We start from the raw sequence: 18,091 nt of genomic DNA, 5'->3' as shown, positions 1-18,091 counted from the left end.
ACAAACCACGACAGCTTTTGGGATATTTTAAATAACTTTCACTATGAAATGTTACCCATAATGTTTCTTGTAACTTACTTTTTTTCCTGTAAGTGAAGGAAACTTATTTTAATGTCAGTGGTTTGTCTGATCCTTATAAAGGTAAGGAAATAGAAGGAAGTAAGGATCCTGTCACATCCTGGGCTTGCTGGTCTGTATGTAAGGATTGGGGCATGTGATCTGAAACAGGTACATATCAAAGCATTCTGTACTCTCATAGCCCAGGGGAAATAGTACTTATGATGTTAGCAGGCAACAAAGTAAGAGAGGGACCCTCTGGTAATCTGTTTTGAAAGCTCTTGGTTTTATTGCTATCCCACTTAGTGTCACTGTATTCCTATGTTGTGCAAAAGCTATTAATTATACGTAATCAGAAAGTTTTTAATAAATGGCTGTTTTCTTATATGCTTTATTATGATAGTGGAATTGTGCCTCTCATGTACAGTGACTGCATAATACCCATTAGCTGGGATCATGGCTCTGAGAATATCAGAGTACTGGATTAAAGTACTGGCAAGTTTGATTCTTAAACTTATAGCCCTGCTTTTGACAGAACCTCAAATCTACTTTTCCAGTGTCTGTTTGGAAGCATTTGGATGCTGCAAACTTAGTTGAAGGAAACCTGTGTCCCACTTGTCCAGGTCCATAGGTGACACATTATCAGATGTAGTTTTTTGTCTGTGCGTGGGTGTTTCATATTTCCTTTGCTACCTTGTTAAAACTGTTGGAATATTTATGAGAAGGAATGATGTCCAGATGGAGATTCTACCTGCAGATGTTAATCTGGACGGACACAAATCAGGTCTCATTTGTTTCAGTTCACAGAATGTGGCGTTTTTCTGTGCCTTTCAAAATCTTTTACCTTCTTTCCCTCACCCCCAGGTACAGCAGCAAGTGGGAACGGAGACTTCGGCGACTGGAGTGCCTTCAACCAAGCCTCTCCATGTCCCAGTGCTTCAGCAGGAGAGCTCTTCGGAGGCACTGCACAGCCAACTGTAGAGCTCTTTGGTAGCTCGCAGCCAGCTCTTGGCCATCCTCCAGCTGCCTCAAATTCTACTGACCTCTTTGATTTGATGGGCTCCTCTCAGGCAACCATGGCTTCTTCACAAAGCATGAATTTTGCTATGATGAGCTCTAGTGCGGTGGGCATCGGTCTACCCATGTCAAGGTCACAGGTATGCTGTTGTTACTCAATCCCTTAATGACTGGTTCCTCTGTGAAGAAAAGGTTCTAGGATGCTTTTGTCCTATTTTAGCTTAAACCTTCTTGTTACCCCTAGCTCTCAGGTGCAGTCTTTGTCACTCGGTCGCTCTATCTGAAATGTTCTGTCATCCTTTTTTGGGGAGGGAAGGTTTTAAAGTTAGAACCTGAAAAAAACCGATAGAATATGTGTGCAGCCTACATCATCAGGCAACTGATGGACCAGTCCTCACCCTCAGCTGTGTGCTGCCCTGATGCACAGAAGGGTTACTCCAGTGGAAAGTAATTGGCTGTTGAAACCAAAGCACATTGACTCTTCTGCAAAAACCTACAAATGCATTTCAAAAAGCCCAGAATAGAATGGATTCCTTGTCTGGGAGATGCCAGGCAACTCTGATTCGGTGACACAATCCACTGATGCAAAATGCTTAGTGCTAACGTATGAAATACCATCCTGATCATTTCCAAGAAGATACCAACTGATGGGGAAACTACTTTGAAAGAGATGAACGTCCATGTCTCATAAAAACTGTTGACATTTCTCTTTGCAAATGAGAAGGTTAAAAAGCCAAACATAAACAACCATTTGTTGTACTTTAATGACACGATGGAACTGTTTATTTCTTAAACACAGCAGTAGTAAATGGTACGGAGTGAATGGCATGATTTCAAAAAACTTTTTTCTTTTGTTTCTAGCCTTTGCAGAATGTTAACAGTATGCTGCAGAAGCCCAGTCCTCTTTATAATCCATGTGCAGAGATGGTCCCCAAAAATGCCAGCAAAACGCTACCATCCACTTGGTCAGACCCCAGTGTAAATATCAGTTTGGACAATTTAGTACCTGGTATGCAGCCTTCCAAACCCCAGCAGCCATCGCTTAATACAATGATTCAGCAACAGAGTAAGTGATCCATTGATTTAATAATACTTCACTAGCATGACCTCTTATACAGATGTTATCAATGTGTCTTTAAAAAAAAAAACTGACCCCTTTGCTAGATCACCTTTTCTCTTAATTTTAATCATAATCCTATTTTTCATTTGCTATGTTGCCTCTTACCATTGGCAGCTCTGTTACTGTAACGTGATCCAGAAGAATGAGCCTGGGAATGTTTCAGGGGTGTGAAGCCAAGTCTCTAACTGCAGAGGCTTGCATCATTCTCATATCTTCGCGTTAGGATTCCCTCATCTCTTAAGCTCTTCCTATCGGTGGTATCAGCTGTCTGTCCTCGGAGCTCAATTTGTTAGCAATAGTTAACTTGGGTGTAAGACATATTGTAAAACTTTGTTAGACTTTTCTGAATTTTAACTGAAGAAGGAAGAGATGTGGAAATTAGTCTTCTTTTTTGGTAGGCTAACTGGCTAGTGAACATAAATCTAACTTTGTCTTTGTTCACTGTAAAGTCACAATATAGTTACATAACTTCTAAAAGTAGATTGTAATTCACCATGTTCAACCCTAGGATATTGATTAAATTAAGGGCTGTTGTATTTCATTTTCCTGCAGATATGCAACAACCTGTGAATGTTATGACTCAAAATTTTGCAGCCGTGAGCCTCAACTCCCAGTCCAACGTGATGCCTGTTCGACCCCCAACAAGTTCATTGATGGGAGGGCCCATTCCTGTGGGAATGGGGATGCCCAGTGTTATGACGGGTACAATGGGTATGACCTCCTTGGGAAACACGCCTGTGATGAACCAGGGAATTATGGGAATGAATGTGAACATGGGGGTGCCAGCTGCTGGAATGGGTTTGACAGGCACAATGGGCTTAGGGGTACCCAATATAGCTATGACCTCTGCGATGACCCCTGGAACTGTGCAACCCAAGCAAGATGCCTTTGCAAATTTTGCCAGTTTTAGCAAATAAAGATTGTAAAGGATTGGTCAGGGTGAATGAAGGATTTTTAGCTGCACAAATATTGCTGGGGGAGGGATGGAGAACACTGATCAATACCTTTCCTTTTATCAGTTAATTAAAATGAACCTGCATAAAGAACCAAAAGGCTGTTTTGTAAATGCTGAAACACCTAGCGTTCAAGCTCTGGGGAGACAAAAGGTTCTTCTGATGAATCAATTGGATGACTTTGCAATTAAGAGGCCATTGTTTTGTAGCAAGACCATCAAAAGCCTTTCTAGATGGAAGAACCAATTTTATCATTGAAACTTGTGGGGAGACTGGAATGGGGGTTGGGTAAATCTGTTTGAATCTAATTTTATACTTTTCTTTTTTTTTCTTGACGACCTTGATTTTTTTCTCCCTGAATCACTTTGTCATAATTGAAGCCATTCCTTTTACTACCACTCTGAGTCCATATTTGAAGTCACTCAAGTACAATGATCAGTTTTTTATAAGAATATATATTTTTGTCCAAAAAAAAAAAAAGGCTTACATATGTGCTTATGGCTAATTCAAAGGGACCTGAAATGTGTGTGTATATATACTTTTGCTGATGTTCCAGCAACACTGCTATAATATCCAAATTTTTATTGTAAAAACCTCTTTAAGCAATTTGGTCATTAATAGGTTTAGGGGCTTTTCACACCTTTACTGCTATAATTAATACCCAGTGCTGAATTGGGAGAAATTTCATCCAGAGCTGCTTTATGGTTTCCTTTCAGAAAACTCCAGCATGTAAACACTTTTTGCAGTTCTACTTCAGTGGCAACTTTATGCCACATGTACCCCTAGGGACCACTGGGTTACAGTGTCAGCAGCAGTCAAAAGGAAAAAAAAATCATCTTTACAAAAAGAAAAGTGAAAAGGTAACTACATTGTCTTTTAAATCTCTAAACCCTTGTCAATCCAACAGCATTGGATTTTAGATTTTATACAACACTTGGTGACTTTGATGTAAATATGGCATTAGCAGCAGTGGAATCCAATAGAAAGGAGTAAAATATATATAATACATATATATATTATTATTATTATTATTAAAGGAAACCTGTAGCAGTCAAAGATTTTATTGATTTAATGAAAATAAAGGAAATTAATTAAGGTTTTGTTTTCCTGCTGTAATTCTGCATTTTAAGTTCACATACAAATCATGATTCTAGAGTCTGGAATATAAAGACATGGTTATACTCACAAGCTGGGAGTATTATTAAGAATAAGCACTATATTATAGGTATGAAATTTATTACCTCCTCTTTCTTATGTTGGATTTCTTTTTTATTATTAAATTGATAAAACTTTGTTTCCATTGTATTCACAATGTTCTGTTATACATAACATTAAAATGGTCATTAAAATCAATGTTGGGCCGCTTTTCCTTTCATTCCATTTGACGTTTATAAGAGCGTTTGGAAAAAAAAATAATTATAATTTGGGCAAAGTAATTTTTATAAATAATTTAAATTTGTTTAATGACTTCTTATCTCCAGCCTTTCCTATCTGGCTCTACTGTTAGGAATTAAAAATGAAGCAGCAAGATATCCTGACCTGCTCCAGCCTTGCTAATGCTCCATCTACAACATTTCTAATTAGGCAGAAATTCATGTACTTCAGCTAAGTGGTAATGAAAAGTGATTCATTTGCTGAATAAGAGATGAGAGTGAGTGTAATTAGCTGACTGTGGTTTTTAATCTTTCAACAATTCAATGTGTTTAAATTAGTTTCAAAGAATAGGAGCTTTCAAGTGTTGTTACATCAAAGTAATCAAGGCAGACTTTAGTGGATGAGCAAGATCTTCTCTCCCGTTGCCATTTTGAAACCTTTAAACTTTGTTGGAATAATCGTCTTCAGAATTTACCTTGTGACAGATGGTACGATTCAAGCTAGTTTGGAAAACAGAATTGCAAGATGGAGGAACAGATTATTTTTGGAGAGTATGGCGGAGAAGCACAGAAAGCCAAACGAATAGGATAAACTGTTAGATTGTGTCACAACTTGAGACTGTCAGACACAGTCAAAGCGAACGTCTTCTGAGTAAACAATTGGAAGCTACAGTAAGCTGTTTAGACTGATGTGCTTGAAACTCAGTTTGACTGGTTGTTATGGATGGGGCCTGACAGTCTTTTATCTGAACATAGAATCTATGTCCCTGCTTGGTTTCTCAGATATTTTTAGAAGTTAACTCATTGGGGTTACTCTAGTCCCTATTATAAATCCTCTTTTTTTCCCCTAAGGTATCTTTTGTAGCCAATGGATTGGAATAGCTCCAAATGAAGTAATCTTGGTCAATGGTTTATACAGACCCACCCTATTCATTTCATAGATATAATACCTCTGTCCTTAGACCATAGTTTTAATATTGAACTGAGTCTTAGCATAGACCAACACAACAGTAGGCTATTGGTTCATAAAGAATTATGAAAAAGGTGAGGCATGGGCTAATATCATGGCTCCCTGACGTTCATTGGAACACCTCAAAGAGGTTTTTCCATCCTTAAAGGTTCTGCCCAAGGAAAAAGTGAATCATATATATGTGCTCAGGCTGGGCACTTCTCTGCAAACTTCAGCCCAAGATATGTATGTAAAGAGAGAGAGGACCATACAAGGCATTTTGCTCATAGTGCAAAGTAGATGCTCAGCAAATATAGGAAGATGCTGGGAGGTATGACCCTTGGTGCTTCCCCTTAATGAAAAGCAATTCTAGGGACATTGCACTCCCAGGATTAATAAACACAAGAATAATCCAGTAGTTTGCCCTACCTGCAGCCTAGAAGCTATTGGGTTGATGTATTTAGTACTAACTTAATTGTTTGTTTTTGTTTTTTAATAGTGTTTCTCAACCCTGCCATAAGTCTAATTCCACTCTGCTAATTTCTTCTAAAAATAGCAAGACTGGTTTGTGGACAGTTACATGACCAAGTTGACTAATTTCTTATGACCACATATTGCAAATGTTAGGGTGACACATGCACGTGTGGAAGGACAGGAGAAACTTCCCAAAAGTCTTTCAGTGAGAGAGCTTCTTGTTCAGGTCCTAGACTAAGATTTCTCAATCTCTCTTCAGTGCATGTCCCGTTGGGAGCACTGATGTGGACTGACCAGCTGTGATTTAGCCACCATGTCATCTAAATCTGCAGGGTTAGTCAACGGGGGTAAAAATGCTTGTGACCAATACAGTCTAGCACTTCAGCTGGTGATATTTCACCTATGGGAGAGAGTGACGGTTTGCATCACGGAACCCCCTCTTGGAAACAGTCATCTGATGTACCAAGACAACTACTGCCCTGCTTTCTCTGCCAGCTTGGGACTTCAGCACCCTGTCCTGTTGTGCCAGACACACCAGTCTGCTCCAGCACAGACCCAGGGTCTGAACCACATGCCCCAAAGCTGCAGACTTAACTGAAAGCAACTTAAGAAGTGTTCCTGTCTTTAACACTGAGGTGCCCAACTCCCAATGGGGTCCAAACCCCAAATAAATCCGTTTTACCCTGTATAAAGCTTATACAGGATAAACTCATCAATTGTTCACTCTTTATAACACTGATAGAGAAAGATGCACCACTGTTCCCCCCCCCTCAGGTATTAATACATACTCGGGGGTTAATAAGGTAAAAGTGATTTTATTAAATACAAAAAGTAGGAGTTATGTGGTTCCAAGTAGTAACAGAGAGAACAAAGTGAACTACCAAGCAAAATAAAATAAAACACGCAAGTCTAAGCCTAGTACAGTAAGAAAACTGAGTACAGATAAAACCTCACCCTCAGATGTTTCAGTACGCTTCTATCACAGACTGGATGCCTTCCTAGTCTGGGCATAATCCTTTCCCCTGGTGCAGCCTTTGTTCCAGCTCAGATGGTGGCTAGGGGATTTCTCTTGATGGCTGCCCCCTTTGTTTTGTTCCACCCACTTGTATATCTTTTGCATAAGACGGGAATTCTTTGTCCCTCTGGGTTCCCACCCCTCCTAAATGGAAAAGCACCAGGTTAAAGTTGGATTTCAGTTCAGGTGACACGATCCCATGTCACTGTAAGACCCCAAGCCTTCATTTCTCCCAGCCTGACTCACAGGAAGGCTGCCTGCAAACAGAGCCATCCACAGTCAATTGTCCTGGCTGATGGGAGCCATCAAGATTCCAAACCACCATTAATGGCCCACCCTTTGCATAATTACAATAGGCCCTCAGAGTTACACTTCACATTTCTAGTTTCAGATACAAGAGTGATACGTTTATACAAATAGGATGACCACCCTCAGTAGATTATAGAAGGTATCATTACAAAGCTTATAAAGTCATATAGAGTGCAGCGTCACAGCAATACAAATGTTAATGTACAGTGGTGATACTCAGACCTCAGTGGTTCAGGAGCCAAATTAGCAATCAACATTACCCAGAAGAGTCACAGTATTAAAACGACTGACCAAGTATTCTACATTTGGTTAATAATGTAGTAAAAGCATCCTGATTGGATTGGTTAATAATTACATCAGTGTTTTAATATGTGCTGCAAAGAATGGCAGGAGACACATTAAAGAGCAACTTGCGGCTCCCGAGCCTCTGTCCAAGGATCACTGAGGTAGAAAAGTTGGTTCTTCAGCCTTCATTGTGACTGGCTGGGTGAACAACTCATGAATGGACCGCTGTGTTAGCTCTCTCCCTGTGTGGAGCAGCTTTGCTGACCAGGATCTTCCTGTTGTGGCAACAGCCTACAGGAATATAGGAACAAAACTCAAGATCTCTATCAATCCCTTGAAATAGGCTCGCGGTAGCTTTTACTGGGTTTTCCTCTTCCAGCTCCTTAGAAGTATTGGCAAAATATGAAGGGCCTAAGTGTTTACCTTAGAGACATGGTCGAAGACTGGAAGCCCACAGTTCAACCTATTTTTTCATGGAAACTGCACTTCTTTCCATTTCATGAGTTGGTTTATGATGACAACACAGCACTCCTGAGACGCCCTAGTGAACATGTGCAAATGGAGGAATCAGCAGAATTCTGCAGACTGCTTTTTGTTACAAGCTACTCAGCTGTTAGATCCAGCAGTGCTGGGAGAGGAGAGAATCTTTCAATCTTATTGCTATGCTCTGTTGTATGGTTTTTCCTGTGCTGTTTCTCAGTGTGCTTCATCGCATGGTAACTCACATAACTGATCTACGCATGCATCCGCAGTCCTCATGCCAGCCAAAGTCCATTGAAGCCATTTTAACAGAAAAAAATGACACAAATCAATATATTTGCCATAAATTGCCAAATGAGGGCCTAGTTCAAAACTGTTTGAAGTTGATGGGAATCTTTCCATTTAATTCACTGGGATCAGGCCCAGAGTTGCAGCACCTGCCATCCTGCAAAAATATAAAGCTGACAGTGCTTTTAAGGATGAGCCTAATCTGCAGGTGACTCATGTGGTAATAGCCTCCTGTCCCAGATCTGGACTTTAGCGTCCAAAATCTGGTCCTGTCCCAAACCTGGACTTTTGTGTCCAAAATCTGGGGGCTTACCTGAAACTCCCCCAAGCTCACTACCAGCTTGGATATTCTCGCTGCCACCAACTAGGACTATTGGGGGTCCTAGTATGCCCCCCCGAGTCCCCCAACTGTCCCTGGGGGACCCCAAGACCAGAGCCTGGTCTCCCTCTCTTCTCTCCCAGTTCCCCCCCTTTCTGGGTTAGCTGGTGCGAGACTGGACTTCACTCTTTGAATGCCCCGGAGAGCAATCTAGGTCCCGCGAGGCTATGCATTCACAGCTAATCACAGCTAGCACACAAGGAAATCCCCTCTGATCTCGTAGCAGTAACTAGAGAAAAACTTCAACCACAGAGAACAGAGATGATTCTTTGTCTCTTTCCCCGTCGCCTGCTCTTTCCCTGAAAACAATAGGAAAATAGCCCACAGCCTGGCTTTTCCTTCCCTTTGCCTCCTAGAAAAGAAACTTTCACAAGTTTTAAAAAAAAGTTTATATAAAAAAGAGAATAATAAACAATAATCTTGCATATAAGAACTCAATACAGCTCTTGCTATACGGAAATATGAAGAAACAGTCTGATTTAAAAGATAGCCCAATTAAACCAGTCAACAATCACATAATGTGAATACAACACAAAGCTCATCATAGCCAAATTACTTTGTTTCCTTTGTACTTACAGATGTTTAGAAGAACTTTAGAGAAGATGAGTTAGGAGGGAAACCTTGTTGACTCACGCGCGAGAAAACAACAAAAACACGCAACCACATCCGTTAATACAACACAAAGCTCTTCATAGCCGAATTACTTTGCTTTTCCTTTTGTCTTCCAGACTTTTAGTAGAATTTGAGAAGACGGAGTTAGGACGGAAACCTTGTTTACTCACAGCCGAGAAAACAAGAAAGACCCGAGTCATACGCAAATTCCGCCCCTGACTTTAAACAATCCAGTTCTCTGATTGGTCCTCTGGTCAGGTGTTTGGTTACCCTTTCCAGGTAAAAGAAACTTAACCCTTACCTTACCTATCTACTTATGACAACTCATATTTAACCCAAAGCAGTGGATGGAGGGGATTACTTGGTTGGGTAATGTCCAAAATAATCTAGGATTTTCCAAAGGCAGTGTTGTTCCAGCCCAAGGAGCAGGCAAAGTGTAGAGGCAGGTTAAGGGAACACATTTAGACAGTGGTCAAAGGTAGAGCTTGGACACAACTTGACAAGGAGGTTTACTTCCTTGTCAATATAAAGGATGCACAACAAAAACTCTCGGTGTTGAAGAGACACTACAGAGGATGAATGTATAAGTATTAGGCAGGGAAATTATAGCAGTTTCTACTTCTCTTTAAAGGGATCTGTATCATGAAAAACTGAAATATCAGATCCACAAACGCATCTTGTAAGCTTTTAGCAAAGGTATTGACCATATATTTCAGAAGTCTCACCAGCCAATTTTCAGGATATGAAATATCTAAAGACTGTTATTTAATACTCTTTACCTTGCTCACACAGGTAAAGATAAAATATTCTTGGAAACGATCATGATTAAATCAATCCTATAAAAAAAATTACAGCTGGAACTTGTAAAAACTGATTCACCTGTTCTTTAGTACACTCACCTGAGGTTTTGAATACACAACCCAAATGATCCTGACACATTCTAGAACCTGTACAACAGTTTTCTATTAACTTTGCAATTGGATTTGAATTGTATCACCAAAGCATACATGTGGCTATATATGCTGCTGAGATGGGGAATCTGATGGTGAATTATTACTGGTAAGGAGGGGCTGGCTTTTTTGCTGCTTACATCCAGTCCAGTAATTGTGCTACAAGTGTCCTAACTTTTGTATGACCTACTAATCGTGATAAAGTGCCCACCAGTTGGGATGGGTGCTAAAAAATAAATAACTACAGCCATGGAGCATTCCCTAGGCTGTCCCAACCAGTGTCAATACAGCTGTGCAGTCGTGTTCATTTCAATCCTCTAGGAAAGGCTGCACTGGCAGGCCCTACCAGGGTCCCCACATGGAATTTTCAAATTGAGTTAACTTCTGCCTGCTGCTTTGTTCACCACTCAGTGACATCCAGCTTCCACCACCCTCACAATGAATAGCTGCTCAATCTACAGGTAGTTCCATTGCCAGAGGTTCCATGATTTTAAAGGCTGGTGGGCAGTAGACTCTGTCCCTGTATATTTGTCTCTTTGTGTAGGAGATCATTTAAAAACACACACATCTTCCTGTTGTGTGCACCCAGCGCCTTGCAAAGTGAAACTGCAGCACAGGTGCAGGTTCAGGGAGAACCAGAGCATTCAGTATGTTCTACAAAAGAAAAAATTACATTCAAAACAAGAGTATTTAGAGCAGCATCAGTTTCATCTAGGAACTGTCTGATGCAGCTTGCTGAGGGAGGTAGGGGAGGGATTTATCAATGAAGCGTTTACATAATGCAGGCAGGCATCCTATACACATGGTGATCCCAACAATAGCAGTATAACAAACATCTGAAGACTTTTTTATTCTCCTAGGTCTTTGTTACTGGGGGCACTTACTCCAAGAACTTGTTTCTGCAGGCTCTGCCTTCCTCTGTTAGTGTGTCTATTATATAAGTATTTATAATTACTACTAAACTAGCTGCATACCTGGTGTTGATTAATAGTTTTAATGTATTTGTGGAGGAGAGGGGAATGTTTTAAAGGGACACCTCTCTCAAAATTGGTCCAAAAATAAGCCTCTGTGAAACCAAAAGGCCAATATTCATTTCTGGTTTTTTTTAACATTCCAGTGGAAAATTCTTAAATAGCACTTACTTAAAAGCTTTGGCAACTTCAGCCTTGCAATTCTGAGAATCTGGAAGTGGAATTAACTATACACCAAAGGACTTCATTGCAAAAACAGTGAAAAATAAATGTAAGAATTTTCTTCAGTCTAATAAAACGAAGGAGTTCGGACCAGAGGAAAAGAAAGTTGCTTTACAATATGGTCAGGTTAATGCTTTTCTCTTTTAGATATCACAGATCTAATAATGTCAGTTTGCACTGATAGGGAGAGATGGCCAGATGTGAATATTTTTGGACTTCTGATGAATTTGTATTGTATTGCTGAGCACTGAATTAAAGTTTCCATTGTCTGAGGGTTGACATCAGATGGAGTAGAAAGAAGGAAAAGCAATCTCCGTATGCTCTGGTTTTTTACTATGAAAGAGTAAGAAATGAAAGTACAAGATAAAGAAATGGAAGTCCAATATTTATAGATAGCTATAAACTATCTATTATCCCTGGAGGTTGCAGATTGGCATAAGGGGAATGTGACCACCATATCCTTCCCTCACTGCTAAATGGGAGAGAGGTCCCTGTATGCAACTGGGTGAGAACCACTGTGCTAGATGTTCATCGGAGTCTCCGGCTGCGGAATGGTATGACACCCAGCTGTTTGTAAACTTCAATTCTGTTTCCACCATATTATCCAGAATTGATGTGCACAATTTTCCCTTAACGTTAGTCAGAGCTGACCTAATGTTTTGAGCAAACGTATTAATAAGAGTGTGTGTTTTGTTTTTCCTGTAACATTTCAAAAACAATTTGAAGGCTTGTATTTTGGAGCTGATGTTTTCAGTCATTCATAGAGCTTTACAGCGTAAATATATATATATATTAAAGTGAATAGCCTTGAAAGGGACTGGGAAGAATACGGCTGTTATGGAGACAATCCTTTATTGAGTGCAGCTAATGTACATAGGACTTCCTGTCCTAAAGAGTTTGTAGGCTATTTTGGACAGAGAGGGGTGTGGCTATGCGTATGTGATGCAAGGGATTTGCTTCTCTTCAGACATCTAAAAGCTTCAAAGACGTAGAAGAAAAGTCTCCATTTCTGTATTGTTCCTGTACACACCGATAGGAGGAAAACCATACCAGAAACTACTGTATACTGAATGGAAATGTTTATTAGCGAGGAGCCTTTAACTAAGGTTCGAGAGCCTTCCAGACGAATGTCAATCTGAATTTTTTTACACTTACAGTAGCAATAAATACTGACAGCTGCCAGGACTCTTTGCCGATTCTGGGTATATGCTATATATAAACAGGTATAGGACTATTTACTGGTTCTTTTTAAACAATTTTGAGCAGTCCCCAAGAGTTTGCAGATTTAAATTATAAAAGAAAAAATATAGCCTTGTACCATAAGGTAGCGGTTTAGTAATTAACTGGTTCTTTAATAGGGCTTCAATTGCTTTGCTTCATGATAAGGAAAAAAAATTACATTCCAAGACAGCGCTACATTCAACATCTGGGAACCTCCTAACAGCTGGCTAGCTAATGAATATGCATCTGCTTAAGAGGCTGTAGTCCATTAATAAACCACTAGATATAAAGCAGAAACAATCTTTGTCAGCTTCAAATGAGATTGGATGCAATGTGCTGTGAAGTGTCACTGTCACATTGAATTGAATTGGCGAGGGTAACAATCAGCTCTTTGGTACCAGTGTCTTTGTGCCTGAGAACAGGACTTCGGCTTCCTTTCATGAGAAGGCAAGGGAATGGTGGCAGAAGTCACAAAGCATTGGTGGTGGTTTCTATTGCACGTCGTTTTCCTTATTTCTCCTGGTGCCAGTTGTATGCTGGGCACTGGTGACCTTTTAGTTTAAACGCCACGCTCTGCTTTGTCTGAGTGTGTTCTACAAAGCTGGGAGTTGTTTTTCAGCACAAATGAGTTAGGAGACCTAGGAATCCAGCATATGAATAAATGACTGGGCAGGAATTACAGGAACTGCGATAAAACATACCTATTTGACAGAGAACTGCAGGTCTCAAAGTGGAATGATCACACTCTGGGAGCTGTTCTGACACAACAGTGTGTTCATAGGCTGAAATCAACACAGCAGGTTTCAGAGACTAAGCTGCTTTTCCTGTGAAAAGAAGGCTGCAGGAATTGAGAGGTGTCAGTGGCTGTATTCCTAAAATCCCTGACCTCAAGAGCTGCATCCGGCATAGGTAGCAGCATGTGTTGTACCAATCCATGGCAGGAGAAGGTGAATGGTGGACATCCTCCTATGAGGTTGTCCCCCACCTTTGCATCCTAACATGCTTTTGTGGGATTCTAAGCAGGATTGGCATTGCCAGGCACCCAGGGCGCTGTCTTGTATAGAGTCTCCCAGAGTGATTCAGTGCCCGTTTCTTGTGCGTGACTAAATGGGTCTATAAGCCATGCAAGAAGTACTGGTAATTGCTCTGGATTTTGGATGCAAAGCGATAAACAGGTGCAGTTCTGTACTGGAGAAGATTGCAATACAGTCTAGTTCCCATTAGTGATAGAGAGTTTATATTGATCAGCACTTTCCTTCAAGTGCTAACTAATCTTCATGCACCTCGTGAGATAGGTGTGTATTTTTCATATTTTGCTGGTGAGGGAAACTGAGGTAGTGCGTGGCTTGCCTGAGTCTGCACTGGGGCTGGCATTAGAACACAGACATCTCTGGCCCCCAGGTCGCTCCCATTTCTGGCTCTCAAAGCCGTTCATAGTGAAACTTTTCTAGTTACCAAGTCCATGAGTGAGTGTTGCAGGTCATCCCTAATGAATGCTGATAAACTTTTCCCATCCTACAGCATCCTGTGTTCATTATACACCTCAAGCTTCTTTGGCAATGGGGACTGCTACCCAGTCTACATAAGCACTGAAAGACTATCAGTCTGCCCATAGGTGAGAGGAACCCTCTTATTACTGACAAGATTATTTAAACCATGGTTACTGCTAGAATTTCAATTCCAGTTTTTCCCCCACCACTTACTTATCCTACAGTCTGAAAACCAGAACTGGATCACTGCCTTTCATTAGGTCACTTTCCAATGGCAGGGTACAAGCAGCCATGCCAGCCGGAGACAGGCCCACAGTTCCATCACTAGAAGCTAGTGAGTGGTGTGATGCAGACTGAAAGCAAAAAAAGACATTTTGCTATTTGCTCATCAGCAACTGAAGACGATTGGTTTACAGCCAGGGCCAGAGGTCATGTGAGTCAAAGGATGTCAGAGAGTAAATTCCACTGGCAGCAAATACCTGTGATTTTAGTGAAAATTGGTGCAATGCAATATGCGAAGGTGAAGAACACACTGTTTTTATCTTAGCCCCGGAGCTCAGGGAATGTAATTGTGTTTTGTGAGAGAGCCTAGTCCAAACTTCCCTGGAAAAGGTGAATAGATGTGCAAATGTACACTGTGCAAAGAGAGTGAAGCCTGCTGGTCAGACTGATAACCCCCAGGAGCCTGAAACCCCCTTTCTAGCTACAGAATAGTTTTACCATCCTCAGTGAAAGAGTAAGCTATTGTCCATTGCCTTACTGGACTATGAGGGGCCACTTCTAAAGGTGAAGGTGGTTTATTCACCACATCCATTGAGCCTCTCTCTCTTCAGCTGAGACTGTCAGCAAAGATGCCAAATGGGGAACTTTGCGCTGAATGCAGACTTTGCTACTGAGGATTGGACAGAGAACACCAAACAACCATCAAGTTGGTGACAACTTTGGTCACGATTGACGTGGGCTTGGGTGTCTCAAGCTTTAATGAAAGGCTGTAGGCAACATTTTCAAAAGCACATAAGTGACTCTGAAGCCCAAGTCCAATTTTCAAAAGTGACTTAGGCACTAAAGGAGTCAAAATCCTGTTGACTTTAATGACACAGGATACTAGATGTTTATATCTTGACAACGTCCTGTTCTCAAAAGTGCTGCTTAAGCCCCCTTTGTCCATTTGGAATGTTTTTACTTTAAAATTAAAGTCTCAGATCAACAGAACTAAGATGCACCATGCAAGTAAGATGCCCTGCATTCGCTATTGATAAAGGATACCAAAGAAGGGCTGTAAAGCAGTCAGGGGGCCCCTCGAAAACTTTTACTTTTCAAGGTTTCAGATGCAGCAGAATCACTAACCTGTGGAGCTTTCAGCAGCTGAATCTAAATTTGTACGAAAAGTACTAGGTGTATCTATAATGAACCAAATGTACCTTGAAGCTTATCCCTCAGCTGAATATGAATCACCATCTGAGTTCAGCACCTCGCTAACTGTTCAGAAACTGAGTCAGCCTATGGACACTGCTGGTGTCGTTTTTGGCATCTATCAGTTTCTTGCCTTTTGTCATAATTGGTTTATTGATGGAATCTTAATGATCTGTTTAAAATAAATAAACCATTTACACCATTTCCAAGATTTTGTGATGCACAGCTGATATTAAAATAGCACCCGCCTTATGTGCTTTTTCAGCAAGTGACCTAATTAGTTAATAAAGTAATTGAATATTAAAAAGGATGTTGCAAGTGATTAAAATTTAAGAGCCTTCAGACCATTATTAAAGCTATAAATCATACATCACTGTTTTAATTTGCATAGCTACAGAATTACTAATGGTCCCACATGCATATGCTTCTTGGCAATTAGTCTTTTTACAAAATGTTGGTGATGCCAGGGCGTTACCAAAATCTTTCACTAATTTTTGATTTGCACACACCACTCATGGTGGGAGAACGTAAAGGGTTAAACTCCACAAGGCCCAGAAACTGGATTGTATACAGTCTCTCCTTTGTTCTGCAGGCTCAGCCTCTGCTCTGAACCCCTTCCTTGTCCTTTGAAATCACAGCTAGGGATGAGGGGGTGGATTTTAAAGATGAGATTTCTGTTTCTGCTTTGAATTTCTTAACCCAGCCTGGCTGTGGTTTTCTAATAGCAATGTCTGTGTGTATGAATTTCACTGCCTCACAAATAATATTGTGGGCTGACAATGGTTTACCATCCGAATACCCTTTATTCTTATTTACGTTGCTGCAGTTCCACTGACTGCAATGGAGCTCCTTCTAATGCACGTTTAGGTGTGGGCCCAATGGATCTAGGGCCAGATCCTCTGCTGGTTATACCTCCATTGACTAGCCCTACTGCATTAAACGTAATTTATAATCCAGTACGTTCAGTACCCTTTTACTCATCCTAGCATTTCAGGAGCCATCCCAGCTAGGAGAGGGTGTCTTGGACTGCATTCTTGTGTATCTTCAACAAAATTCTCTACTAGCTTTCAATGGGAGGGCCATTCCCTTCTGCAGAGGGCAGTGAGGTTGAAGAGGTGGAGCTGAGGGTATACCTATTCTGCTGATGATGATGCAGGTAGTGGAATAAACCCAGCTTAATCTTCAGATCCTATGTTGAGGTTGTTTAACTGGCACTTAGAATAAACATCGTTTTACTTGCAAGTCCTGCATTTTTTCTATGGAATCACTTGTCTACACTACTGCGTGGAGTCAATCTAAGATATGAAACTTCAGCTACGTGAATAGCGTAGCTGAAGTCGACGTACTTAAATCTACTTACTGCGATGCCTTCACTGCAGTAAGTCGACAGCTGACGCTCTCCCGTCGACTCTGCTTGCGCACCTCATTCTGGTGGAGTACTGGAGTCGACGGTGGTCGATTTATCGCATCTATATTAGACACGATAAATCGATCCCTGCTGGATCGATCACTGCCCGCCGATCTGGTGGGTAGTGTAGACAAGCTCTGAGAGACCACAAATATTAGAACTGCATTTTAGAAGCATATTCCAAGTACTGACACCCAAATTAAACAAAAGATGGTATAATCTCTTTGCCAGGGAGGAGTGTGTGTGCACGCATATGTGCACACACCCACGTGCGCACACAGTTTCTAGTGCACCAGGCCCCATGCTCTGTTCTTCCACAGACTCATCCGTTGTACCATGTGATGCAGACTCAAGGATAGAACCAGGACACTTGCTTCTAGAACTCACAGCACTACCTTCTCTGCAGAATAGATCTATCTCTGTACTTCATGTGAGCTATGCATTAACACCAGGGAAAGTCACTAGAACATTGCAACAGCCAACTGACCAGGACAACTTCTAAGGCACTGCTGCAGTTTGATAGTCAAAAATCCATTGTTAAAGTACTGAATCTGCGATTTACACAGTAGGTTGTAATACTGTCTAGTGTGCCCAGAATCTGTTCACTCAGCCAATGTGCCTCCTTCCATCCAAATGTGTGTGTAAAGGTATTAACATGAGTGGAAAAACAGTGAATGTACAGACAATTGTGGGCACACAAAGAGAGAATGTGCTTCTAAACACATTCGTTGATCCAAACATCTAGTCCAGGTAGGTTTAATTATGAACTCACCCCAAAGAGAGCCCCGGAGGGATTGCTATACATTTCCTAATCTTCCAGGCAAGGAATGTTTAGGTTGTGGTTAAAAGAAATGGGACATTTCAAAGCTAATTAGCAGCTTGACCCTTCTGTGCTCCTGATGTTGCAAGTCAGCTCGTTGGCCTTCCTTGGAAGTCAGCAGAGCATCGGGAAATCCTAGGTCTGTTTAGCAGGCCAGGAAAGTGCACACGTCTGCTCCCTTTGACACCGTGGGAGGCAGTTGCATGTCAGGTTTGGCGTAGGGAGTGCAGGCTGGGCGCATGGGCAGCGTCTGGAGAAAGCTGTGTGCATGGCAGCCTGCTGTAG

The 18,091-nt window shown here is 41.2% G+C and overlaps 1 protein-coding gene across 2 annotated transcripts in view; it reads left to right on the top strand.

Annotated features, from left to right (window-relative positions):
• The window catches only part of CLINT1 (clathrin interactor 1), an 80,677-nt gene extending 76,177 nt beyond the window's left edge, over nt 1-4,500 (top strand). For both annotated transcript variants that reach the window (XM_032800474.2, XM_032800476.2), the window contains 3 exons: nt 922-1,214; nt 1,936-2,140; nt 2,747-4,500. In XM_032800474.2, the coding sequence (XP_032656365.1) occupies nt 922-1,214; nt 1,936-2,140; nt 2,747-3,111 (863 nt within the window). In that variant the 3' untranslated portion in view covers nt 3,112-4,500. The remainder of the gene's footprint in view (nt 1-921; nt 1,215-1,935; nt 2,141-2,746) is intronic.
• Nucleotides 4,501-18,091: the final 13,591 nt, after the last annotated feature.

Source organism: Chelonoidis abingdonii, chromosome 7 (assembly GCF_003597395.2).
Source record: "Chelonoidis abingdonii isolate Lonesome George chromosome 7, CheloAbing_2.0, whole genome shotgun sequence".
NCBI lineage: Eukaryota > Metazoa > Chordata > Testudines > Testudinidae > Chelonoidis > Chelonoidis abingdonii.
Note: the sequence above shows the minus strand (reverse complement) of the source record. Positions and strands in the feature narration are given on the sequence as shown.